Source organism: Rhizomucor pusillus, assembly GCF_041956525.1.
Source record: "Rhizomucor pusillus strain CBS 183.67 unplaced genomic scaffold VTP01scaffold_2, whole genome shotgun sequence".
In the NCBI taxonomy this organism is placed as follows: Eukaryota; Fungi; Mucoromycota; class Mucoromycetes; order Mucorales; family Lichtheimiaceae; genus Rhizomucor; species Rhizomucor pusillus.
Window position 1 is genome coordinate 478505 of NW_027192144.1, and position 20693 is coordinate 499197.

The 20693-nt window shown below is 45.6% G+C and overlaps 6 protein-coding genes across 6 annotated transcripts; 3 read left to right on the top strand and 3 right to left on the bottom strand.

Moving 5' to 3' along the window:
• Positions 1 to 623: 623 nt before the first annotated feature.
• On the top strand, positions 624 to 5025 carry VTP01DRAFT_4249 (mitochondrial 54S ribosomal bL31m domain-containing protein; the record flags this gene model as incomplete). Its single annotated transcript, XM_069382910.1, has 9 exons — positions 624 to 726; positions 1296 to 2168; positions 2228 to 2422; positions 2478 to 2656; positions 2714 to 2990; positions 3049 to 3290; positions 3369 to 4066; positions 4129 to 4487; positions 4559 to 5025. The coding sequence occupies 9 exons, from the start codon at positions 624 to 626 to the stop codon at positions 5023 to 5025; spliced, it is 3393 nt and encodes a 1130-aa protein (XP_069243664.1).
• Positions 5026 to 5723: 698 nt separating this feature from the next.
• On the top strand, positions 5724 to 9848 carry VTP01DRAFT_4250 (uncharacterized protein; the record flags this gene model as incomplete). Its single annotated transcript, XM_069382912.1, has 18 exons — positions 5724 to 5855; positions 5912 to 6012; positions 6086 to 6158; positions 6216 to 6277; positions 6332 to 6750; positions 6821 to 7018; positions 7084 to 7185; positions 7245 to 7468; positions 7546 to 7636; positions 7709 to 7853; positions 7912 to 8233; positions 8304 to 8417; positions 8479 to 8553; positions 8614 to 8811; positions 8880 to 9065; positions 9154 to 9309; positions 9376 to 9530; positions 9590 to 9848. 18 exons carry the CDS (start codon positions 5724 to 5726, stop codon positions 9846 to 9848), a joined length of 3012 nt encoding a protein of 1003 aa, XP_069243665.1.
• Positions 9849 to 10012: 164 nt separating this feature from the next.
• VTP01DRAFT_4251 (uncharacterized protein) lies at positions 10013 to 12699 on the bottom strand (the record flags this gene model as incomplete). The annotated part of the gene is made up of 5 exons (XM_069382913.1): positions 10013 to 11388; positions 11453 to 11495; positions 11559 to 11809; positions 11877 to 12012; positions 12136 to 12699. 5 exons carry the CDS (start codon positions 12697 to 12699, stop codon positions 10013 to 10015), a joined length of 2370 nt encoding a protein of 789 aa, XP_069243666.1.
• Positions 12700 to 12819: 120 nt separating this feature from the next.
• VTP01DRAFT_4252 (uncharacterized protein) lies at positions 12820 to 15883 on the bottom strand (the record flags this gene model as incomplete). Its single annotated transcript, XM_069382914.1, has 3 exons — positions 12820 to 14990; positions 15048 to 15692; positions 15760 to 15883. The coding sequence occupies 3 exons, from the start codon at positions 15881 to 15883 to the stop codon at positions 12820 to 12822; spliced, it is 2940 nt and encodes a 979-aa protein (XP_069243667.1).
• A 93-nt stretch (positions 15884 to 15976) lies between these two features.
• On the top strand, positions 15977 to 16498 carry VTP01DRAFT_4253 (uncharacterized protein; the record flags this gene model as incomplete). Its single annotated transcript, XM_069382915.1, has 1 exon — positions 15977 to 16498. One exon carries the CDS (start codon positions 15977 to 15979, stop codon positions 16496 to 16498), a length of 522 nt encoding a protein of 173 aa, XP_069243668.1.
• A 75-nt stretch (positions 16499 to 16573) lies between these two features.
• On the bottom strand, positions 16574 to 20493 carry VTP01DRAFT_4254 (uncharacterized protein; the record flags this gene model as incomplete). Its single annotated transcript, XM_069382916.1, has 7 exons — positions 16574 to 16970; positions 17036 to 17521; positions 17599 to 17776; positions 17831 to 19080; positions 19146 to 19235; positions 19300 to 20218; positions 20286 to 20493. 7 exons carry the CDS (start codon positions 20491 to 20493, stop codon positions 16574 to 16576), a joined length of 3528 nt encoding a protein of 1175 aa, XP_069243669.1.
• Positions 20494 to 20693: the final 200 nt, after the last annotated feature.

Genomic DNA, 20693 nt, shown 5'->3' on the forward strand with positions numbered 1-20693 from the left:
TTGGCGAGAACTGTAGCAGAAAGCCGAAATGTTTAAAAGTTTTCTTGAAATACTATGTTAAAAACGTCCCATGGAAATGTAGTCTAATAAAGAGAAGGTTTGTATTGCCATTTGCATTTTTTGCACGGTGTAAGAAAGCAATGGATGCCGCACATGGTCGTGTGCATTAGCAAATCGAACGAGAAACCAATAAGACATGTTAAACCCTTTCGTTCGCAAGTGCTGGTATATCTATGAACATTGCATAATGATATATTAATCGTTTGTTTCATGTCTCTAAACTGCAAGAATTTTCCCGAGTGCGCTGACCGTATTTTCCCGTTTAAAACTTATAGCGAGATCGCTATAGACCGTTACAATAAAGATTTCCTAGGTCCAGTTTCCTCGTTTACAGTAATCATTGCAAAAGGAAAATAGAGTATGCGAGGATTTAGCGGGGTAATCGGGCTTGACTGGCTTTATTCGCATCGTCTTCCAAGCTGCGGGCAGATGCTGGTGTAAAAGAAATAAAACATGCGTCCAAAAGGATCGCATTTTGGGAGGGGTGGCACCGATTTGAGCCAGGGGACATTAAAATAATAAGCAAAAGAGAACAACAGACGAGATATATCGACATCAAGGACATGGTGGAAGGACATCTTGACTTGATAACCGAGAGAAAGAACAAAAGCAATGGAGAAGATTTCATAGTCACCAGAGCACGTAATCAACTCAAGGTTCAGCTTGGTAAGGCAGAGACAACAATGTAGAGATATTCATAGGCATGCTTTATCCTACCATCAAGCGGTCAATATGCCTGGTTCATAGGAGTAAATTTTTCTCTTCATCTGCAGACCGTGGTGGAGCGCTCCTTGCGTCAGGTGCTGAATATCCAAAAACTTCCAAGTCGCAATCCCCAGATTGGTGTCTGTTCTGTCTGCCAAACTCCAAAAGTGAACATTTATTTTGTAGCCAAGATCGTGCTATACACTCTTCCATTCAGCGCACGTGGAAGGTAGTCTAAATTAATAATAACTTGCGCATTGCATGCTTTTCCACGATAAAGCGCCCACACGTCATACAACCACAGCATCCTAGAGATGAGACCGATCCATTAGGATTTTGGAGCATATAGGTACTTACATGTACGAAGTCACCTCTTCTTCGTGCCCAGAACTGACCATGTGTATTATCTTATACTGATTCTTTCTCGGGAAAAAAGAATTAGTTCCTCCTTGAGCCCTCCAAAAACTTCATGGGAAACTTCAAGCGCTTCAAAATGCAGGAACTTGCATGAAAAATCCCAGCACCTGCAGAAGCTCGTAGCACCGCTGGTGAACGTTTCAAAAAGCAAGCCGTGACGGTGACTATTGATCAGGCTAATCTTGAAGCAGCCTTCAACACGCAGCTGCGAAAGTTTCTGGAAGATGCATACCAGAAGCGAGTTCTCAAAAACAAGATCCCTTTGCAAGATTTTCTATCGCGAGAACGCAGCCGGAAAAATGCATCTGCGGTTTACAAAGAAGTTCACAAGCAACTATTCAGCTCCTTGTCGGACAAACAGAAACCAAGTCCAAGTTACATTGGCACATACGTCAAAAGACATAAAACTTATAATCCGCAAAAAGGTTATCAAAGACTATTGGATGATCTGGAGGGAGGCAAGGCAAAGGTATCAGAGTTAGTAGAACCGAATGATTCGGAAGAGGAAGAGCAACAAGCACTGGATGACGACGATGGTGATCTTCCGGCAAACAACAAAGCGATTCGGACAGTCACTGCAAGCCTGCAGAACATACTGCTTTCCGATTTTGAACCATCTGTGCTCCAAGAAGCCTTTAGAATGGAGCAAGAGATAGTGTCAAAACACATGAAATCTCTGTCGAGGTTTATTGAAGCATTTACAACAAAAGTCACGACTGGGGAAATACTTAAGATATCCGGATATCCGGATTCGACGACGAAAGCTGTTGACATCGACTTTGGAGACTTTGCAACCAATTTCAAATTCGACAAGGAAGCAGAGACAAAGCTGCGAGTTGCGCCAGTGCAAGAAGATCTCCAGAAGTTTCACCGGAGCAAAGTTTACACTGCTGAACTTCTATCAAACATTAAGTCTGGATGCGTTGGTCGCTCCATCAACGAAAAGAAGGAATCGAAGACATTCAAAGAAATAGGCAACTGTTGCTGCAAGCCGTAAATGGCGACAATCAAGATGCTTCATTCAGGCACAGTCCTTCTATTGCAGACGCTGTCCGACAATATAAAACCAATGTGGATAACCTTTGGTCGCGCAAACGATTTGACAGAGATCTCAGAGTCTTAATTATTGCACTCCTGCGGATTACCTTGGCACCACCAAGATTGGAAAAATTTCTACGCATGCGCCAAGAAAAAGTGGAGGAAAAGAAGGAAGAAGGACAAGCAATACACAAAAGCGGTGGCAAGGAAAAGGTCAAGAGCTTGATGAAGCAGTTTGGACTCCGCATTGCTTTCAGGACAGCATGATTGGGTTATTCAATCACTGGTCGAAAAACTGAAATCTGCTATATCCCAACCGCGAGAGCAAACCAGATCACATGTGCGAACGGAGGATGCATATGAGAGTAATATTATCAATCTATCTGAAGAAGAAGATGAAGACAATATTGAAGAGCAAGAGGATACACCAATCGCTGTAAGTATATAGAAGGAAGGAAGACAAAAATCAAAACTGATAATGACAATTTCTTAGCAGAGCAACCAGAAACCGAAGGAACCGTCAGCAACTTTGCTACGTGCATTTCTCAACATCATTCGATTCCTTCTACAGCAGAGAGGACCAAATACAGATATACAGCCGGAAGATGTAAAGAGAGCACTGTATCGAGGAACTGAAGCCACGGAAGACCAACTAAAAGAGGTGGCATGCATTATCAATTTCCTACGACCATTCGTGTCCAGACAAGATGACAAGAACGCAAATAAATTTATTCAATGGCGCCGCGGTGGCCACACTTGCAAACAAAGTCGTCCTCCTCTTCTAGCCACAGCAGAATCCCTGGATGATGTTTCCGAACGTGGAAAAAGATCAGTCATTGCACCTCGGCGCCGCAGGATTATACAACATCATGTCGAAGACCCATATATTACGATATGATGGAACACCGATCACGGACGTCAAGACAGCAACATGGCATCCCAAGGATGTATTTTGGAACTTCTTTGACGTCGACAAGATACAAATATTGCTTAAAGAACAAAAACTGCAGCCGATGTGGCGATTGTGCTACATTGACAAGTATCGAATACGAATCCTCGGTTACAAGATTGTACGAGCCCACCGCAAACGGAAGCGGAAGCGGGAATAGGATGCTGCACAAGCAAAATCAATTTTAACGGATGAAGAGCGCGACCGAATTGAACAAGAGATGGAAGACTTAAGCTCTGTTCTGAAGAAGAACAAAGCTACAGTAGCCAGTTTAAGACGTAAACTGACAATAGCGGAGAAGGAGAGAGCTGATGCCGGCAACAAATCGAGAACAGCAGAACAACAACATGGCTGGAACAGAACCTTATATAACCAATTGAAAGAAGCACACGAGAAAGCCGACTCTCTCTATCTAGAGATCCAAGAAGACGAGGAGACCATTGCATTGAAACAAAACAAGCTATATCACCTGAACAGAAAACTGAAAGGCCAAGATGCCCCTCTACCTTGCTCCAACAATTTATCTGCTGAAAGTTTGGTACAAGAACTCTTCTATGAGCATTTGCAAGGAAAACGAAACGTCGGAATCACGGGTACTGATCCAGGCCGTGTCACCACCGCAACGATATCTACAAGGAGGATACGGTCTCTATTTGAAGACATCAATCGCTTTGAAGCTTTGCAAGAGGATACTGATCAGATTGCTGATATCGATACTGACGTTGAACGTTGTCCGCAACCAGTAGAACTCAAAACAGGGTTGATCGAAAATGCTACCTTTCGAAAAGTTCATCGAGCGCTACGGGACCAGGGACAAGAAACAAATTTTAAGTACGCTAGAATCAGGGAATTCCGAGGAAAGTCTTTCTATCAAATGAACCAGAGAAGAAGACCTCAGTCATCCATTTCCTCGGTAACTGGGAACCCGTAAACAGCAGAGTCTAAGGTTATGCATGTAGTGGAAGTCTTAAAAGCTCGGACAAAACCTTCAAGGCACCTGAGCCAGACAAATTGTACACCATCGATGAATACAATACAACAAAGACATGCGGATATTGCTTCAAGAGGATCCAGATCCACAAGTATCGTCGGGACGGTAAATTCGTCAAAGTCAAGGCCAAGATGTCTTTCTGGCATAGTACCGACATACCACTTGTAGCAGAGACGCTGCCGCAGCTTCCAATATCGCGCTTGGTGGTGTTTCAAGAGCGCTATCAGATGATAACCAACCTCTTCCATGCTTCCGCCGTGGAGGAAGTAAGACATGAGATTCAGTCTCACTCAAAAATTTCAACTTGGTTGCGGCAGAATTCGGCTAGTTACTGACCGTAGCCTCTTGAGAGGAAAAAATTTGGGCAAGTCAACGTCGGTGCTATAATATTCTGACAGCTAATGGTGATGCAAATGGCTCAGACCTAATTTTTCTTTTCGCCGCTGCTCTTTCGATAGCATCCATGTTTACACAGCGATTGCAGTCAGTAGCACGACACACGGCCTCCTTTGCACGCTCTGCGTCTACGTACTCAAAGACCGAGAAGCCTGAACGCTTCTACCAGACAATCGTCCTGTCAAATGGCGCCACATACACCATCCGTTCCACCTCACCTAGAAATCTTATCCGCCTTGCAAAAGACACCCGCAACCACCCTCTCTGGAACCCAGCCATGCTCAAGGAAGGTCTAAACGACGAGAGCGAACGATTGACAAAGTTCCAAAAACGTTTCGGCGCAGAGTCAGGTTTGGGCGATTTGTCCTGGATCGAAACAGACGAGGCGATGTCAACAACAATGAAGAAGGCCGTTGCAAGCGGCGGCTACAAGCGACCTGCAAAAGACGACAAGAAGAAACGAAGATAGACAGACAGCTATTGCAAAAATATGCATCGCAAATACAAACACATGTACACTTCAGTTTATTCCTTGTAATTATTACTGGTCTCTTCCTAAGTTCTGTATCGTTGATCTCCTCCTCTGGGTATCATCGACGTTGGTGATGGATTGCTTTCAAAAATTATGGAGAAGGAATTGGAGTATATACAGACTTAATAGTACATACTTGATGATTTTTGGAGCACTAACGAATCTTTATCCGATGTCTGTCATTTTCCTTCTCCCAAAATATAGCAGTTTTCAACAAGTTTCATGGGGGGGATGTCACTTTATCTTACAGATGATTGGATTACGACACATCAATGCTGGTTCGTCGACGTGGAAAGTAGAGAATTAGCACTGTGATTTTGAACGGCTAATGCTCACGTTGCTATGTACCTTTTAATATGATCCTTTAAAACAATCTGCAATAGTACAATACGAATCTCAGAAAGCAAAAACTTAAGTAAAATGGATCCAACAGAAGCGACGCAGAATAATGATGAAAAATCTATGCCCATATTTGCGCTTCCTATGGAGAAAGATACGCAATTTTGGAATATGACAACACTCATCTATTGCGATAGTTCACCGAGATACAGCTGTGTAGGACACTGCTGGGAACGTCCTTTCGCCCATTTTCTGGCGCCAAAACTCAGCTTGTACTATTTGGGTTTTCTTGACACATGGCGGATGCACGATCGCAATTACTGGCTGCTCTTCAGGAGGCAGCGTCGCAAGACTATGTCAGAATGCGACGAGCCGAGGAGCAACTGAAACAATGGGAGAACGAGCCTCACTTTTTCGCCGCGCTGCAGGTAGCATACGAGCGACAATAGGCATTTGATCTTTTCTAACGCGATCGATCGCCCAGGACATATTCTACGATCCGTCTGTCGATCACGATGTTCGATTTCTAGGAGGCATTTATCTCAAGAATGGAGTTGAGCGGTTCTGGAGAAAGACTGCAAAGCAGTATGTGTTAGATTAAAAAAAAAAAATAGAAAATGTCACATTTTTGATTTCTCATTCAAATTCATCAACCTAGTCCTATACATCCAGACGAAAAGAATGCGATCCGGACACGCTTAGTAGGATTTCTGAAAGAACCGAGCAAGAAGGTACAGTGATATTCGCCATCCATCTAATTTAGAACCGCAGTAACCGATGATCTTTAGCTTACAGCACAGAATGCAGTGATTGCATCGAGAATTGCACGCATGGATTATCCCAGAGACTGGTTAGTTTTCTATGTAGCTGAGGATATATCTGTCTCTAATCTATCACCTTCCAGGCCGGATGTTCTACCTCAACTCGTACAGTCTGTGGAAGCGCCCGATACCACAAACGACCAGGAAATTAAAATCGTGCACGATCGAGCGTTTGAGATGCTGTACGAGGTCTTGCTTGGTCTCAGCTCGCGACCACTTTCAGCAGCAAGAAAACAGTTTGCAGAAGTTGCACCTCGCGTGTTTCAGACCGCCGCCAATGCATACGTTATTTATACCAAATCTACAATCCAAGAATTATCCAAACTGTCCGCATCGATAAATTCGACAGAAAGCCTCTCGCTTGAGCTCAATATTGCTACAATGTGCGTTAAATGCCTGCGCATCTTGCTTGTCAATGGTATCCGAGACGTACACAAGTATGATGAGACCAAAAAGTTCATCGAGATGAGCAAAATCCATATTCAGGAACTGTTGCAACAACGTATGTATCCTGCCCTTAAACCTATGCAGCCAATATCTTTGTATTCCAACCACACACATTTCTATATCAGGTGCAACGGTTCCGCAACAATGTGCATTGCTGGAAAGTTTGGAGAATCTGATTGATGAGCACGGGGCGCTGTATCTGGCGTTACAAAAAGCACATCCAGTTTCGTGCGCTGTGTGCCCTGCATGGCCTGATATCCTTGCATTTTACTGGCATTGCATATTACAAGAAGGAAATCGCATCAATGAACGTTACAAACCAGGCATGTAGAAAACGATGTGGTTATGTTTAACTCCTCATCCAATCTAAATTATAACTGTATGATAGGCGAACCTATGAATATATCCATTTACGAGCAATTTTTGCTCCAAGGAATGCTTCTTATAAAAGATACCATCAGAAACTTTGGATTAAGCACGGATTCCAGCAGTAAGTGGTGTAATCAACAATCTTGCAAGTTTCATATTCATAACATGAGCACTTTGCAGCGTCGGATTTGTTGTCTGTTACAGACGAGGAAAAAGTGCTTGCAGACGAAGCGCGCAGTATCATGCGCAACCGGTTCTTGACCGACGAATTTATCAACTCGTGCATTGAGACGCTTATATCTAAATACATGCTGTTGTCGCCAAGCGACTTGGAAAAATGGGAGGAGGATCCAGAAGGCTGGGCCGGCACCGTCGAATCCGAGAACTGGGAATTCGAACTTCGGGTAAAAAAATTCATGTTCTGTCGAAAAAACCATATCACAGTAATAGTAATAGGCCCCTTTTTTTCCTATCTATTTAGCCGTGCGCTGAGATGACTCTGGTTAGCCTGCTAAACCAGTATAGAGACCAGCTGTGCCCGATCATCCTTGATCTTGTGGACAAAGTAGCCAGTAAGTGGTGGCAAGTCTGTGCCTGACCTAAAAAGAGCTCCGGAATCTCATGGTTCTTGTCATCATCCTTAGATGTATCGAGCTACCACGAATTGCTGTTCAAAGATGCGGTCTACGCAGCCGTTGGATTGGGTGTACAGTCTATCTATGGTCGTCTGGATTTCGAAGTATTCGTTGCAAACAGACTCATCCCAGAAATAGCCAACAAGGAACCCAGGTACGGGCGTCTAATCACAAAAATGGTAAAATGTATAGACTCTTTAACTATTGCTTAGCTTCCGAATCTTGCGTCGCCGAATTGCCTGGTTGCTCGGTAAATGGGTGGATGTTGGAATCAGCGCAGACACGCGCGTGGCGATATATCAAGGCCTTTTGGATCTGCTTAGCAACGAATCAGATATGGTTGTACGGCTGACAGCAGCTCATAGCTTGAAGGCAGCCATCGATGACTGGGACTTTGAAATTAGCATTTTGCTGCCTTTCTTGGGAATGGCAATGGATCAAGTCTTGAAGCTTTTGAGCGAGGTCGAGGAAACAGATACAATCATGAAGCTCGTGGCTGACTTGAATGCTGTCATTGACCGCACTGGCGAGCACGTAAGTTATCGTCGGTGGTGGATAATTTTGTTGGCGACGATGACAGTACTCATGTTCTATTGTGTAATAGATGGTACCGCATGCCCCGAGAATCATTGAAATTCTTGTACCTTATTGGAGTCGTGCTGAAGAAGAACCCTTGTTCCAATCTGCGCTTGTCGTTACGTTCACAAAAATCGCCGGTGTATGTTGTCAAATATTGCATGTAAAATTAACGACAGTCACTCATTTTTCGATGTATACAGATTCTGCAGGAACAATCGACAAGTTTGCAGCAGCTATTCTTGCCTATCATCCAGTACGCTGTGGACCGCAATAATGTAAGTCATAGGATTAGTTCATAGGAACATTCTGCTTATACGTAATGACAATGCTCGCAGAAAGCGCACGTCTATCTATTAGAAGATGCATTGGATCTTTGGTGGACAATTCTGCAGACTGCTCCAGCAAGCAATCCTCAGCTTCAATCCCTCGTTCCCTCCGCCATCACTTTGTTGGACTACGATAACGAAAGTTTGCGCAAAGTCCTAAAGATTATCGAAAGCTACATTCTGCTCGATCCTCAATCAGTGCTGCAGGCAAGTATTTCTTGCGCGTAAAACCTAGTCCTAGTCATCAAACTCACCGTCTTTTTTTTTCTTTTTAGCAATTCGGACCGTCCTTGTTTGCTGGTTTGGCCAGCTATGTCGGCAGCAATAACGAAAATGCAGCAGCGACTGTGTCGCATACAGTTGAAGTCACTTTGCAGGCATGCCCGGTGCAAACCTACGGTGACATGCTGTTGCAGTCTGGTCTTCTTGGAAACGTGCTCAACGTTTTTGTTCAAAATCAGGTAAAAAACAAGAAAAAACGAAATGTTTAGAAAGCCAAAAAAGAAAAAAGTACATGTAATTCACCGTATTCTTTTCCATCCCCACCAGCTTCCTGTCTACGCTTTCATGTCTTACATGGGCATCTTGTCACGGCTAGCTGTGTGTGACGCCGGCTATCTCGTGAACTTTTTACGTTTAGCAGGTCAGCAGGTTGCGCCAGGTACCGATTTTCTCGACACGTTCCTTGACAAGTGGCTGGATAAGGTAAAGTATAAGTTGAATCCTTCGCCTTTTGACTAACTACCTTGCATGTCTAATCATCTAAAAAAGTTCGATACTATTGGCCATCCTCGTGCAAGAAAACTCACGGCCCTTGCGCTGGCCAACTTGCTTGCGACGCAGGACCCTGTCATGCTAAACAAGCTGCCGAGTCTCATGGCCGTCTGGACAGACGTGCTAGCTGAAATCAGAAATGCAGAGGAAGAGTAAGTTGTAGAGAGCAAATATCCAATATATACCACCTAACATTCGATCCTTTTTGCAGCGCGTTTTTGTATGACGAAGCTGACATGCAAGGCGATCTTGCCGAGCTGGATGTATCAGCAGAGAAGGACCGGCGCATGGAACTTCGAACGAACGATCCAGTTTACACAAGCGACCTGGCTGCAGTGCTGCGGCACCTGTTTGCAGAATGCGAGCGCAATGCTGGAGGAGGGGTCCAGTTCCAGGAAATGTATCTATCCAAAGTAGACCCCACGCTCTTGGAGCAGATGAACACGGCACTTGCAGATCACCAGCAGTGAAGAAACCATTTATTATTCCTCCCATCATCGTCGTGTGTATAAGGCATATTGTTGTAACAATAACAGGAGAAAGAAAGAGAGCCTCATTTAATGCCAATAATAATAATAAGGAACCATAACATAACAATAGTGAACAGTGCATACAACAAACAATTATTGTTACTTTAGGCCACGGGATTCTGTATATGTGCTGAGCCAGACAAGCAAGATAGCTCTTGGGTGCTGACTCCGAGGCACTGGCTAACGTTAAGTGTATGCAAGAAAGCCGGCTCGATGGCTGCCATGATTCCTGCACCCGACACGCGCATGCAGCCTCGTATATTTAAATACTCCAAAGTATCTGCTCGTTCCTTGAGCAAGACACCAACGGATGCGTCCGACACGGCTGCGCCGCAAAAGCTCACATCAAGTTCTCGCAGACGTTTCAGCGTGGCGAGATCCTCTACTGCCGAGTCGCTTAGCGCGCAGCAAAAGTTGATACACAGCCGCTCTAGGTTCGGTGCTGCCTTGATGAGCATAGCGATTGCCTTGTCCGAGAGAAAACTGCAGTCAGTAAGTATGAGCTCGCGCAAATTTGTAAACACGCCCGTTTGCGCCCAATCCTCAAACGCATCGTCTGTTACTTTTGTGCAGCGCTGAATGTTCAGCAGCGTCAAGGTTTTCGTGCTGTGTTCAGCGAGCGCGTGCATCGTTCTGTTGGTGATATTCTTGCAATAGGATAAACATAGTTCCGTGAGACCCAGAGATGGTTGCGATGCTTTTAGTTGCAAAAGACTCGAGATTCCAGCGTCTGTGATTTTTCGACAGTTTGATAAATTGATGCATGTAAGACGTGGACAGTGCTGCCCGAGTTTGCTCAAGGATGCATCGGTGATGAGCCAGCACGAGTTGAGATCCAATGTTTCCAGCTGTGGACACTGTTCAGCGATAATTGCCAATCCTCTGTCTGTGACATAGTAGCAGTGGGAAAGCGATAGCGAGCGCACATGTGGACCAACAATATCCTCAACAATCATCTCTATCGTATCGTCCGTAATCCGTTTGTTGCGTGTACTTAAATCAACAGTGCTCAGTATCTCGGCGTTGTTTCTAACAAGGGATTCTAGTGTCTTGCTGCACGCGGCAAGTTGCACTGTGCTCGCAAAATCGAGATAACTCGCAATGCGCTGCAGTAACTTTGTATTCAAGCAGGATAGACGGTCGGTCAGCGCTGCTGTCGCTTCTTTCTTTGCCTTGTCTGTGTCTACCAGCATGACTGCTGTTTCGTCTCCCGCTGCTGCTTCATCGAGTAGTGAAGTTTGCGGGGAGGAACGCCTTCGTGCCTTGTTGGGCTCCGAGACAGAAAGAAGGGAGGGGTCGGACCAGACAGCGATGCTCGGTCGACGCGGCCTGGTCTCGTTCGTGCGCAGAGTCCTCACTGTTGCCGGCAAAGTGGGATCCTGGTCACTCGTAGTGCTGCATACGCTGTTCGCCTCGATGGGTGATAGCTGTTCGCCGTAGTGCTGATCTGTCGCGGGGACATACGTCGCAGTTATTCCCTCTGTGCGTACATTATTGCATTAGCGAGATGAAGGCATGACAAACTCTATCTATTTTTCTCCCACCTGTAATTGTATCTCTTGGTGTATTTATCATTCTTACATCATCCTTGCAGCAGCAGACTGATATTAAGGATATATGTATAAAATTTGCCACAAAATGGTAATTTACCTGCATCCTCTGTGCTTGGTACGCTTCATCCGCCATGTTTGTGAAATGGGCAGCCAAGTGCGGATAAGTATTGCAAGCGCCCAGAAAATCCGTTCGACTGAGGACCAGGACTTTGAGAGGAGTAATAGACCGGACGTTTGCTGTTCTTGGGACATCAAGTAAAATTGCAATCTCGCCAAAGAAATCGCCTGATCCGAGCCTGGTAACGGATACATTGTTATTATCGTGGCCTGTTGTCACCTCGACGGTTCCTAAAAGCATCGTAACATCAATGCATAACCAATTCCATTATTGTTCATCCAATGGTCTTATATATACCATCAATTATAAAGAACAACTCGAAACCGATATCCCCCTTTCGAACAAGCGTGGTATTGGGAGGATAGGTTCTTGGCTGTACATGGAGAGATACTTGATGGAGAAAATCTTCCGGGCAATTTTCGAAAAATGGCACCTGGAAACAATTAATTAAATCCTCGGATTAGTGCCGATTGCACAACAAACAACAGCAAAGGAAAAACATATTTATACATTGACTCTTATTTTATTGTTACTGCTACATTGATGTCCAACTCACCCTTTGCAGTAATTCTCGTGCGCTGGTGCTGGCAAAAGTTTCCATATCTTGGTGCTCGCTGTTGAATTTGCGCAGGACGGCGAGTCGTTCTTGAGCTTCAAAGCGCAGCTGCTGCTCGATATCTGGGTACTTTGGCAGCAGCGCTGCTACCTTGTCTGCTGTGAGCGCCGCCACCATGCACTTTGTTCGCGCCACCACAGTCGCTGTGCGCGGTATCGAGTACAAAATACCAATTTCCCCAAAGCACTGCCCTCTCTCTTCCAGCGTCGCGTACACCCGCTCGAAATCTGCCGAGCATACATCGACTACTCCGCGAAGCAAAAAAAACATCGCCTTGGCTGACTCGCCCATGACAATGATAATATCTCTAGGCGCAAACGTGCGCAGCGTCATGCTGCATGCTACCTCCTCGAAAAATTCACGGCTAGCTGAGCGCTGGAACAGCGGATGGTGTTGCAAACTCGCCAGGATTTCATGCGGGATTCTGCTATCCTCATCGACGTGGTTTCCTCGCGGCCAATTCGACGCCGTTTTCGTTGTTGTTGTCGGCTGGAAATCCACCATCAGTTATGTATAAGAGAATGTGGGAAAGAAAAGGGATAGGAAGGAATAGGAAGGACGAAAGAAAATCGCGCAGGTATTTTTATTGGTTGTTTTTCTGAGTGAAACATACATGACGACATTTCACAACGCAAAGACCATACCCTCCGAGTCGAACAGCAGGAGCGTCTTGATTTGGCGGGCCCACTGCTTTGCAATTCGCACGGCTTCCAACGTCTTGCCATATTCGTGGATAATCAGGTCGCCAAGGAAGGCCCACAGCGGTGTCTCGAGCAAATGATCGCACTTGTCGTTGATATCCTTGCCATCTACGTTGCCGTATAACTGGATCAAGCACACCCATGCTTCAACAACGAGCGCGTTCTCTGCATGTATATGCACGATTTTTTGGTCGATATCCGCTTGATCAGGTCCCATCCAAAACAGTATCCAAAGTAACCGTTTCGCGCATAATTCTTTGCGACACCACGAATTCATCTCCATGCTTCCTCCGGGTGCTCGATCCAGGCAGTACGACCAGTCCATCGTGTACAGCAACAGTGTTATCAAAAGCTTCGTCCTCGATTTGTTATCTGTCGGCGGCCGATCTTTGAAATTCGACATGACCAACATGCGTTCGCACAGACATTCGATCTCCTTTGCAAAGAATGCTCTTGCCAGTCTCAGCTCTCTTCCTCGAAGAGTAGGCAACCATGTATGCAGTGACCACGACACAAAGTCATAAAATGCAAGCATCGTGGCATCCTCCGGTACAGGACCCAATTCATCAAAGAGATTCGCTAGATGCTTGAACGCTAACATAAACAGCGGCTTGAACTTTTTTGATACATGCGATCCAGCGTCTGTCAGATCCACGTTCCTTCCAAAGACAGTCGCAAATGTCAAACTGGGAAGCTTTACCGGTTTTCCGTTGACCAGGTGAGCCAAGAATCCCTTCTGTATGTAGATGGTATCCGGAAGAACCGATCCAGGAAAAAGGTCTTTGGGTTCGATGGTTCTTAGATCTCGTTTGTAATCGTACGTCGCAGGTTCCGCAGATGTGGGTATAGATGTTGGATTATCTTGATGATCAATGTTGCTTTCTTCGTCCTCAATAATATCCTCGTATTCAGTATCTTCATCGTCATGCTCAATGGCATTTTCATCATCATCGTTTATGACAATAGGCATGTTGTTAACTTGGTCCTCAAGGTACTCTTGAACGCGCTGTAATCGAAACTGCGGATCAACAGGTGCTTTAGTTTGCCACTGGTACTGCAATGGAAAGACACGACGCGGAGCAATGAAAACCGGATTTACAGCGGCTGCTACTCTCCGTCGTTTCGGACGCTGCCTTACTGTGCTCGCTCGATGCACATGGATTGGCTTTCTCGTCGTCGGCGCTGTAGGTTTTGTTGATGCTGCTGCTGCTGCTGCCGCCGCCGCTGCGCGTGCAAAGTATGATTCAATGCGATCACTCCGTCCCCTCCTTCTTGGCATTGTTGTTTCTGCAGCAGCACGGCGGGAATGTGAATGTTGATACTCGTGCTCTGGTGCTAAAAGTTTGGTTTGTCGCACATTCTTGAATCGATTAAGTGATAATTGCAAGTTCTTTGAGGCTGACGATACTTGTTTTGGTGATACATCCATTGACTCTTGGCGATGAATTGGTGATAATTTCGTCATGGATGGATGTTGCGGTGAATCAAAGATATTTAGATCAACGTTCGATAACGGTCGTCGCGGTGAGCTAGGAGGAGAAGAAGGTTGACGCGCCACATCCTCGCCCGTTTGTCTCTTCTGAACAGCATGCCGTTTGGATCGTTGCGACGTTGCATTTTCGTTTTCCTTTGCCACCTTTGCAAACGAGAAAGGAAGAACACCTTTAAGTGTCCTGGGTCTTTTCCGGTTGCCCTGGGCCGTTTGTCTTTTAGAATCGTTTTCATCTTCGACAATAAAGTTTTCAAATTCGTTTGCTGGCCGTGGCTTTCGCACCCTCTTCGGCTGTCCATCTCGACGCCTTAATTCCTCTACAGCATTTCTTCTTCTTCGTTTCGGCTGCATATGTGGTGGTATCAGCGGCGGGATCTCGAATTCATCGTTGTCGTTGTTGTCATCATCGTGTATAGAAATGTAATTTGACGAAGCGCTAGACATATTCAGCGACTGTGCAGGCGACGATGGAAAATCAAATATGTCAAAGTTGCCACCGCTATCCGCATTATCGTCTGAACCCTCGTCATCGCTGTTTAGCTGTGCCCATTTTCGTTTCTGCAGACGGTGATGCACGATAGGCGATTCTTCAGGATCCGATTCTATGGTTACGGCGGTTAGAGTAAAAGTATGCACAGATGCAAATCAGTGTAACATACCATCGAATGCTTCTTGCCCCTCGTTATCTTCATCTTCGCCTTCGCTGAACAGGTCGGGAAACAACTGCTTGAACGATTCTTTCATAAGTTGCTGGGTATCTACAGTCTCCGTTTGCATAGCATTTTTTGCAAATGGTTTCGCAGCAGCGCGGATAGACGCACGACGACGGACAGGTAGAGCTCTAGCACTCCTCTTTTGTCTTTTGTTTCTCCTGCCATAGACACGGCTGACGCGTTTGGTCGTGGCGCCAGACGGCCAGATTCGCGAAGTGATAGGTACTGCCGCTTCTGCTGTTCGTCTTTGTCGCTTTTGAGCTTTTTTACTAGATGACTCTTTGGCACGCTTTTGCTGCTGCCGCTGCACCAGATTCACATCACGCTCACGGCTATGCGTTCCCCTTGCCTCGTCGTGAACCTGCGGTTGCTGGGTATTCAGTAACTCGTCGTATTTAGAGCGTCGCACCAGCGCGGTGTACTTTAAATTTTCAAGCGTGAAAGGTTTTAGCTGGATATCTTTGCGCGGTCGAAAGGTACGGCGGAGAGGTGGGGAAGACTTTGGACGTGCCAAAGAATTCGACACGCTTTCACTGTTGTTATTATCATCGTCGCCGTCCAACAACGGAGCTCTCAGAAGAGCTGCGGCTTCTATGAATCATATATGTTTACATTAGTGATCCGGCTAAATTGTTGCTGCTACGAACGAAAGAGTTACCTGTTTCAGCAGCTTCTGCTCCGTGTGATCCGGTTTTGTTGGGCGACGTGTCAAGGTCCATGGCATGCTGGCTCTCCAAGTCGCTGAGATCTAGCGAGATTGGTACCTGCTGAGGAGACTCCATGGCATAGCGGAGAAAGAGGAAGAGAATGCGCCCTTCGGCTCTTTCTGCATTTTTCTTTTATTTCGCGTGTCGCGACGCACGGCCACCTGCTCCATGCCAGTCAAGGCACCTCGGTTCGAGCCATTGTCACTGCTAGGAACTGCTGCTCCGGGATCGCCCGAACTCAAGGCATACCTGGAGCAAATCACGAACGAGGCTAAAGTGCAACTTCCCGAGCCTGCTGTTAAGCAATTCCCTGATTGCACCTACCATTCGTACAAGTCGCTGGGCGTATCGCTCTGCTTTGTGCCTGAAACTAAAGGCAACGATGATACACTTAAGCTCGACTCGATTGATATATACAACGGGCACACGCGGGACGGATTCAAGCCGTTTGTCGGCAAGACATTGCCGTATGGGTTGCAGCCATCCACGCAGGCGCATGAAATTGTCAGCCAGCTTGGTGAGCCCGATCGAAAAGGTGGAGGTGGCAAGACGCATTTGCCTTGCTGGATAGAATACTACTTTGAAGACCTAAATAATAAGCAAAAGAAAGGAGGCATCATGATCCAACTTCACGGTGTAGACTGGGACGATCGAGAGATGGGATGGTCAAGTCTGGTTCTTTATCGATAGTGACTTTTGGTATTCATTATTAAAACGCATGTACATAAATATGATACAGTGAAATAATGGTTTTCCCCCTTCCATCTATCGTCGACGATGAGAGCGGGAGGATCTGGTGGTAGAGGAATATGTCTTCCATTCTTGAACAAGATTCGCTTTAATATCTTCTTGCAGGAACCATTCAAGCATCTGCGCAGCAGTGGCACGGTCCTGCGGTTGTGTTTTTAAACATTTCAGCACAAACTCCTGGCTGACAGGCCCGTGTATCTCTCGTTCCACGGCTTTTTGAATTCGATAGTCGTCCTGGACAACAAACCGTAGGCCTTGCAGATCAGTATCAAGGATTCCTTGCCATGGCTCAGTTTCTGCAAAGATTTTCCAGATCATGACCGCTATGGAATACATATCCTCTGCCTGCGGATGAATGAGCCAAGGAAGAATCTTGTCATCCTTGCGTGCTTTCGGTAAAGTCTGAATTGATCTTCAAATTTTTTCGCTGCTTAGCTGCACTGCATTTTATTTCTTTGTAACCTTATGAAATCTTACCTGTACATCCGATATCCGTGGTCCGGTTTTCCCTTAACCCACGGCAACGTTTGGCACCATTCCTCGAGTTCTTCCTTGGTTTCAGGTACAACATCGCCTTGATATTCTCCAGCCTCTCGTTTAACATCCACAAACCATTCTCGCATATCATCGGCGTTGCAAAACAGCGATTTGCCAAAATCAATTAGATATAGATGCACATCCTGGCTACCATCAGGAAGCCTCCGATCCAAGGCATTCACCATAAAGTTGACTTCAGATAGATCTCGGTGTGCAAGGCCAGCCTCGTGGATCGATTTCATGCATACGAGCATTTGTTCGATAATAGACCGTTTCTGATGAGCTGTCAGACGATGGTGTGAATGTGCGTGTGCAAATTGCTTCAATGTTGTCTGATATCGTTCAACAGAAAGACCAACTACGTCGCCGTTGTCGTTATACAAGACCTCGACAAGTTGCGCCATGTGCGGTAAATTACGTAGTTTCCTAACGAAAACAAGAGAGCTGTCAAGTTTTGTCCTCTTTTTTCTCACAGTCTTGTATTATTTCAAGCAATAACTTACATTAGACAAGCTACTTCGGTCACTCGCTGATACATTGTCATTTGTCTGAACAATTGTATCACAACGTCGTCCCAAAAATATACTTGTTTAAAGAACCCTTCAGAATCTGGTGCTGCCCAATTCAGATCTGCATATTTCTCTGAAATATTTCGCACCGCCACGCCTTTCATGCGACATGCTAGAGGAAAAGGAATTAGAATGATATACCATCGATTTACAAAGACATTAATACCTTTGAACAACCTCCGCCATACATCGTGATCGATTTCTTTTCCACTGTTCTCCGTTGGAGCTGGCAGAGTATCTTCTGGAATAACAACAGGCTTGCTAGGTGGAGGGGGACTATCGGGTGTTGCTTCCTGGATGGCCTTGAATTTTGTATCCGGGCTACCTAGAACTGTCGCCTCTGCCTTGGGACTAGTTTGATCTGGCACAGCCAAGGAATGCTCGGTTTTGATCTTTTTGACAGATACTGCAATCTGATCATCGCCAGGACCACTCGTCGATCGTTTCAAGACGTTAGCGGAGGTATTTTGGGTTGACCCGCTGTTGTGAACATTGATAGCCTGCTTCGTTTCGGTAGCCGTAGATACCGAAAGGTCGGATTGCGCAACAAAGATTTTGGTTTCGATATTTTTCGAGTCATTTGATGGTACCGCCGAATACGATCGGATGGGTGCTATTTGTGCATGGTTGCCTTGGTCACATGCAGTCTTCAGTAGCTCGTTGATAACATTTGGGGGCAACACGCCATTGTTGTTTACAAGTGCATTTTTCTCTACCTTTATCCCAGGAGCTGGATTGATCGTCGGTGGTATAGCAGCGTCTTGCAATCCATTGTTTCCTGGAATTTGGCCGGAATCCTTCGTGGTGATACCTTCATTATTCTTTGCAGCCTTTGATGATGTGGCATGGAATGCACGAACAACATAACTAGAAACCATGGAGCGGATATTGAGAATAATCCTTCTCGTCACTGCATCCTGGCTAGCACTAGGTTTGCAGAGAGTATCCACTCGTACGACGGAATACAGGTTGTTGAAGCACAGCTCCTTGACACGATCATTGATAGCGAATTTCATCTTTTCAATGACACAGACCGGTCGTACGAACAAGAAACCCTTGGTTGCATTCTGAATATTACAGTTATTACCGTCTACGTCGGTTCCATATACCGCGCTTGGACCAGGCATAAGAGAGACCAATACATCCGTTACAACATTGTGCGTGTTATTTCGTACGAATTCAATGCTGGTATTGTGAAACACCGCCAGTAATGTGGATGGCGAGGCATCGTCCAGAAGTGTACTGAGATTTCTGGCAACATGTAAGCGTGGTAAGGGACCGTAGCAATCGGATGGCGACGTCTTCATATGTGAGACTAGCTCGAAAATCGCAGAGTTTTTGATGTGATATGCATAATCTGGATGAGAAGGATGAATTAGATGATTGAGAGGCGTTGTTGGTACAAAACAAATGGGACTATGATCATCACTTAGTATATACATTCGATTACTACATGACCAACATTTAAGAAGAATACTTACGTTGAGGAAGAGATGCTGGGAAAGGAGAGCTCTTCTGGTAATAGCTCTGATGGTTTGAAAACCAAGTCCTTTGAAGCCACTTGCGGCATCCTTGCAATAAAGACAACGCCGTTAGATGGGCATAGCTCGATTACAAACTGGCTTTTTAACTTACATGGCTTGCCACTTGAGACTTGTTACGATTTTACGGAACAATGCATAGAGATTCTCGGCACGTTTGGGTATATCACTCTGGTTCCCGTACATCGATTGTGCATTGTGCTTAATGAGGAGTATGTCGCTTTCGAACTTTGAAAATGTGGTATACACGCCTCTCCAGATCTTCGTTTCCACAGTTGACAGATCCATTGTTTGGATGTCTTGTGTAACCTGGCCGTGAATAGGGGTTGATATTGGATTTGGTTGTACAAACGGATCGCTGTGCGGTGAAGCGAGTAAGATGCAAAGGATGAAACGGTAAAGACGTAGGAATAATCGGGTGGTACATGTCGGTAATGCAAATGTGATATCCAGTAGGTTAGTCATTGCAGCCGGACAATTAACTTGAGGAGGTAGCGGCGGCAAGTTGATAGTTGAGGTATTTGAGATAATGATATCTTGAGGAGCAGCCGAATTAAAGGTGACACCTCTTGATCTCATTACCAACGTGACCAGACGTTGCATCGCAGCCAGGTCTCCATTTGATATTTGTGAGCCCTCTGTGAGTGAGACATCTTTGTCTCCTGACGTCCCCAATATCATGGCCGTTACAAACTGCATAGCTTTGGGTGGAAGTACAAGATACGAATCAGCGTCGGATCCAGCATTCAGATCGATATCCGGAAGCTCAGCAATTGTGACAGAAATGCACATTTTCCGCAGTATAGCGATACATAGTCGTTTAATGCCGACTAGATCTAAACGTGGTTGCATACTGCTCGGAACCTTGGATAGCTGCAGCTGTTTGACATGAACACGAAGCTGCGGCCTGGATATGCAATCTCGCTGCTGCTGTGGATTGTTGGCGGTGGTGGAGGGCTGTACTTTATGTTCCGATGACACATCAGGGTATTTTTGCTTACGTGGCACTTCGTCTAAGTTGATGTATAGTGTTAGATGAAACTAGACGATGGCTATATTTAACTGCATCGACCGGTTTACCTTGACTGGTTCCATTTATCTGTAGCTGTTCTTCTGTCTGATTTTGAGGCATAGATTGCAGCGTCAATGAGCCGGCAAGATTAGGCACTGGAGCGTTAACGTTTGTTTGCAAAAGTAGCGAATCAAGGCTTTGGTCCCATAGCAAACGACCGTCGTTTGTTAATCCTGCGGTTGGATCCCCAGTGTCGTTCAGGGGCCACCGGTCCATGGCGGGTTGTCGCGTATTCTGTAGCCGTACCAGGGTCAAGGTCAAGTAGTTCAAAGCAGCTCTTGTAGGTGTTTTGCCGAGTATATCGTGCCCTCTCGCGTAGGTCGGATTTATTGCACTCCCTTTCTTACAGAAAAGAAAAAGTACAGCAGCTGCAGCTGGTGCCTTGTTCGCTCTTTGAAACAATTGGTCCAGTGTTA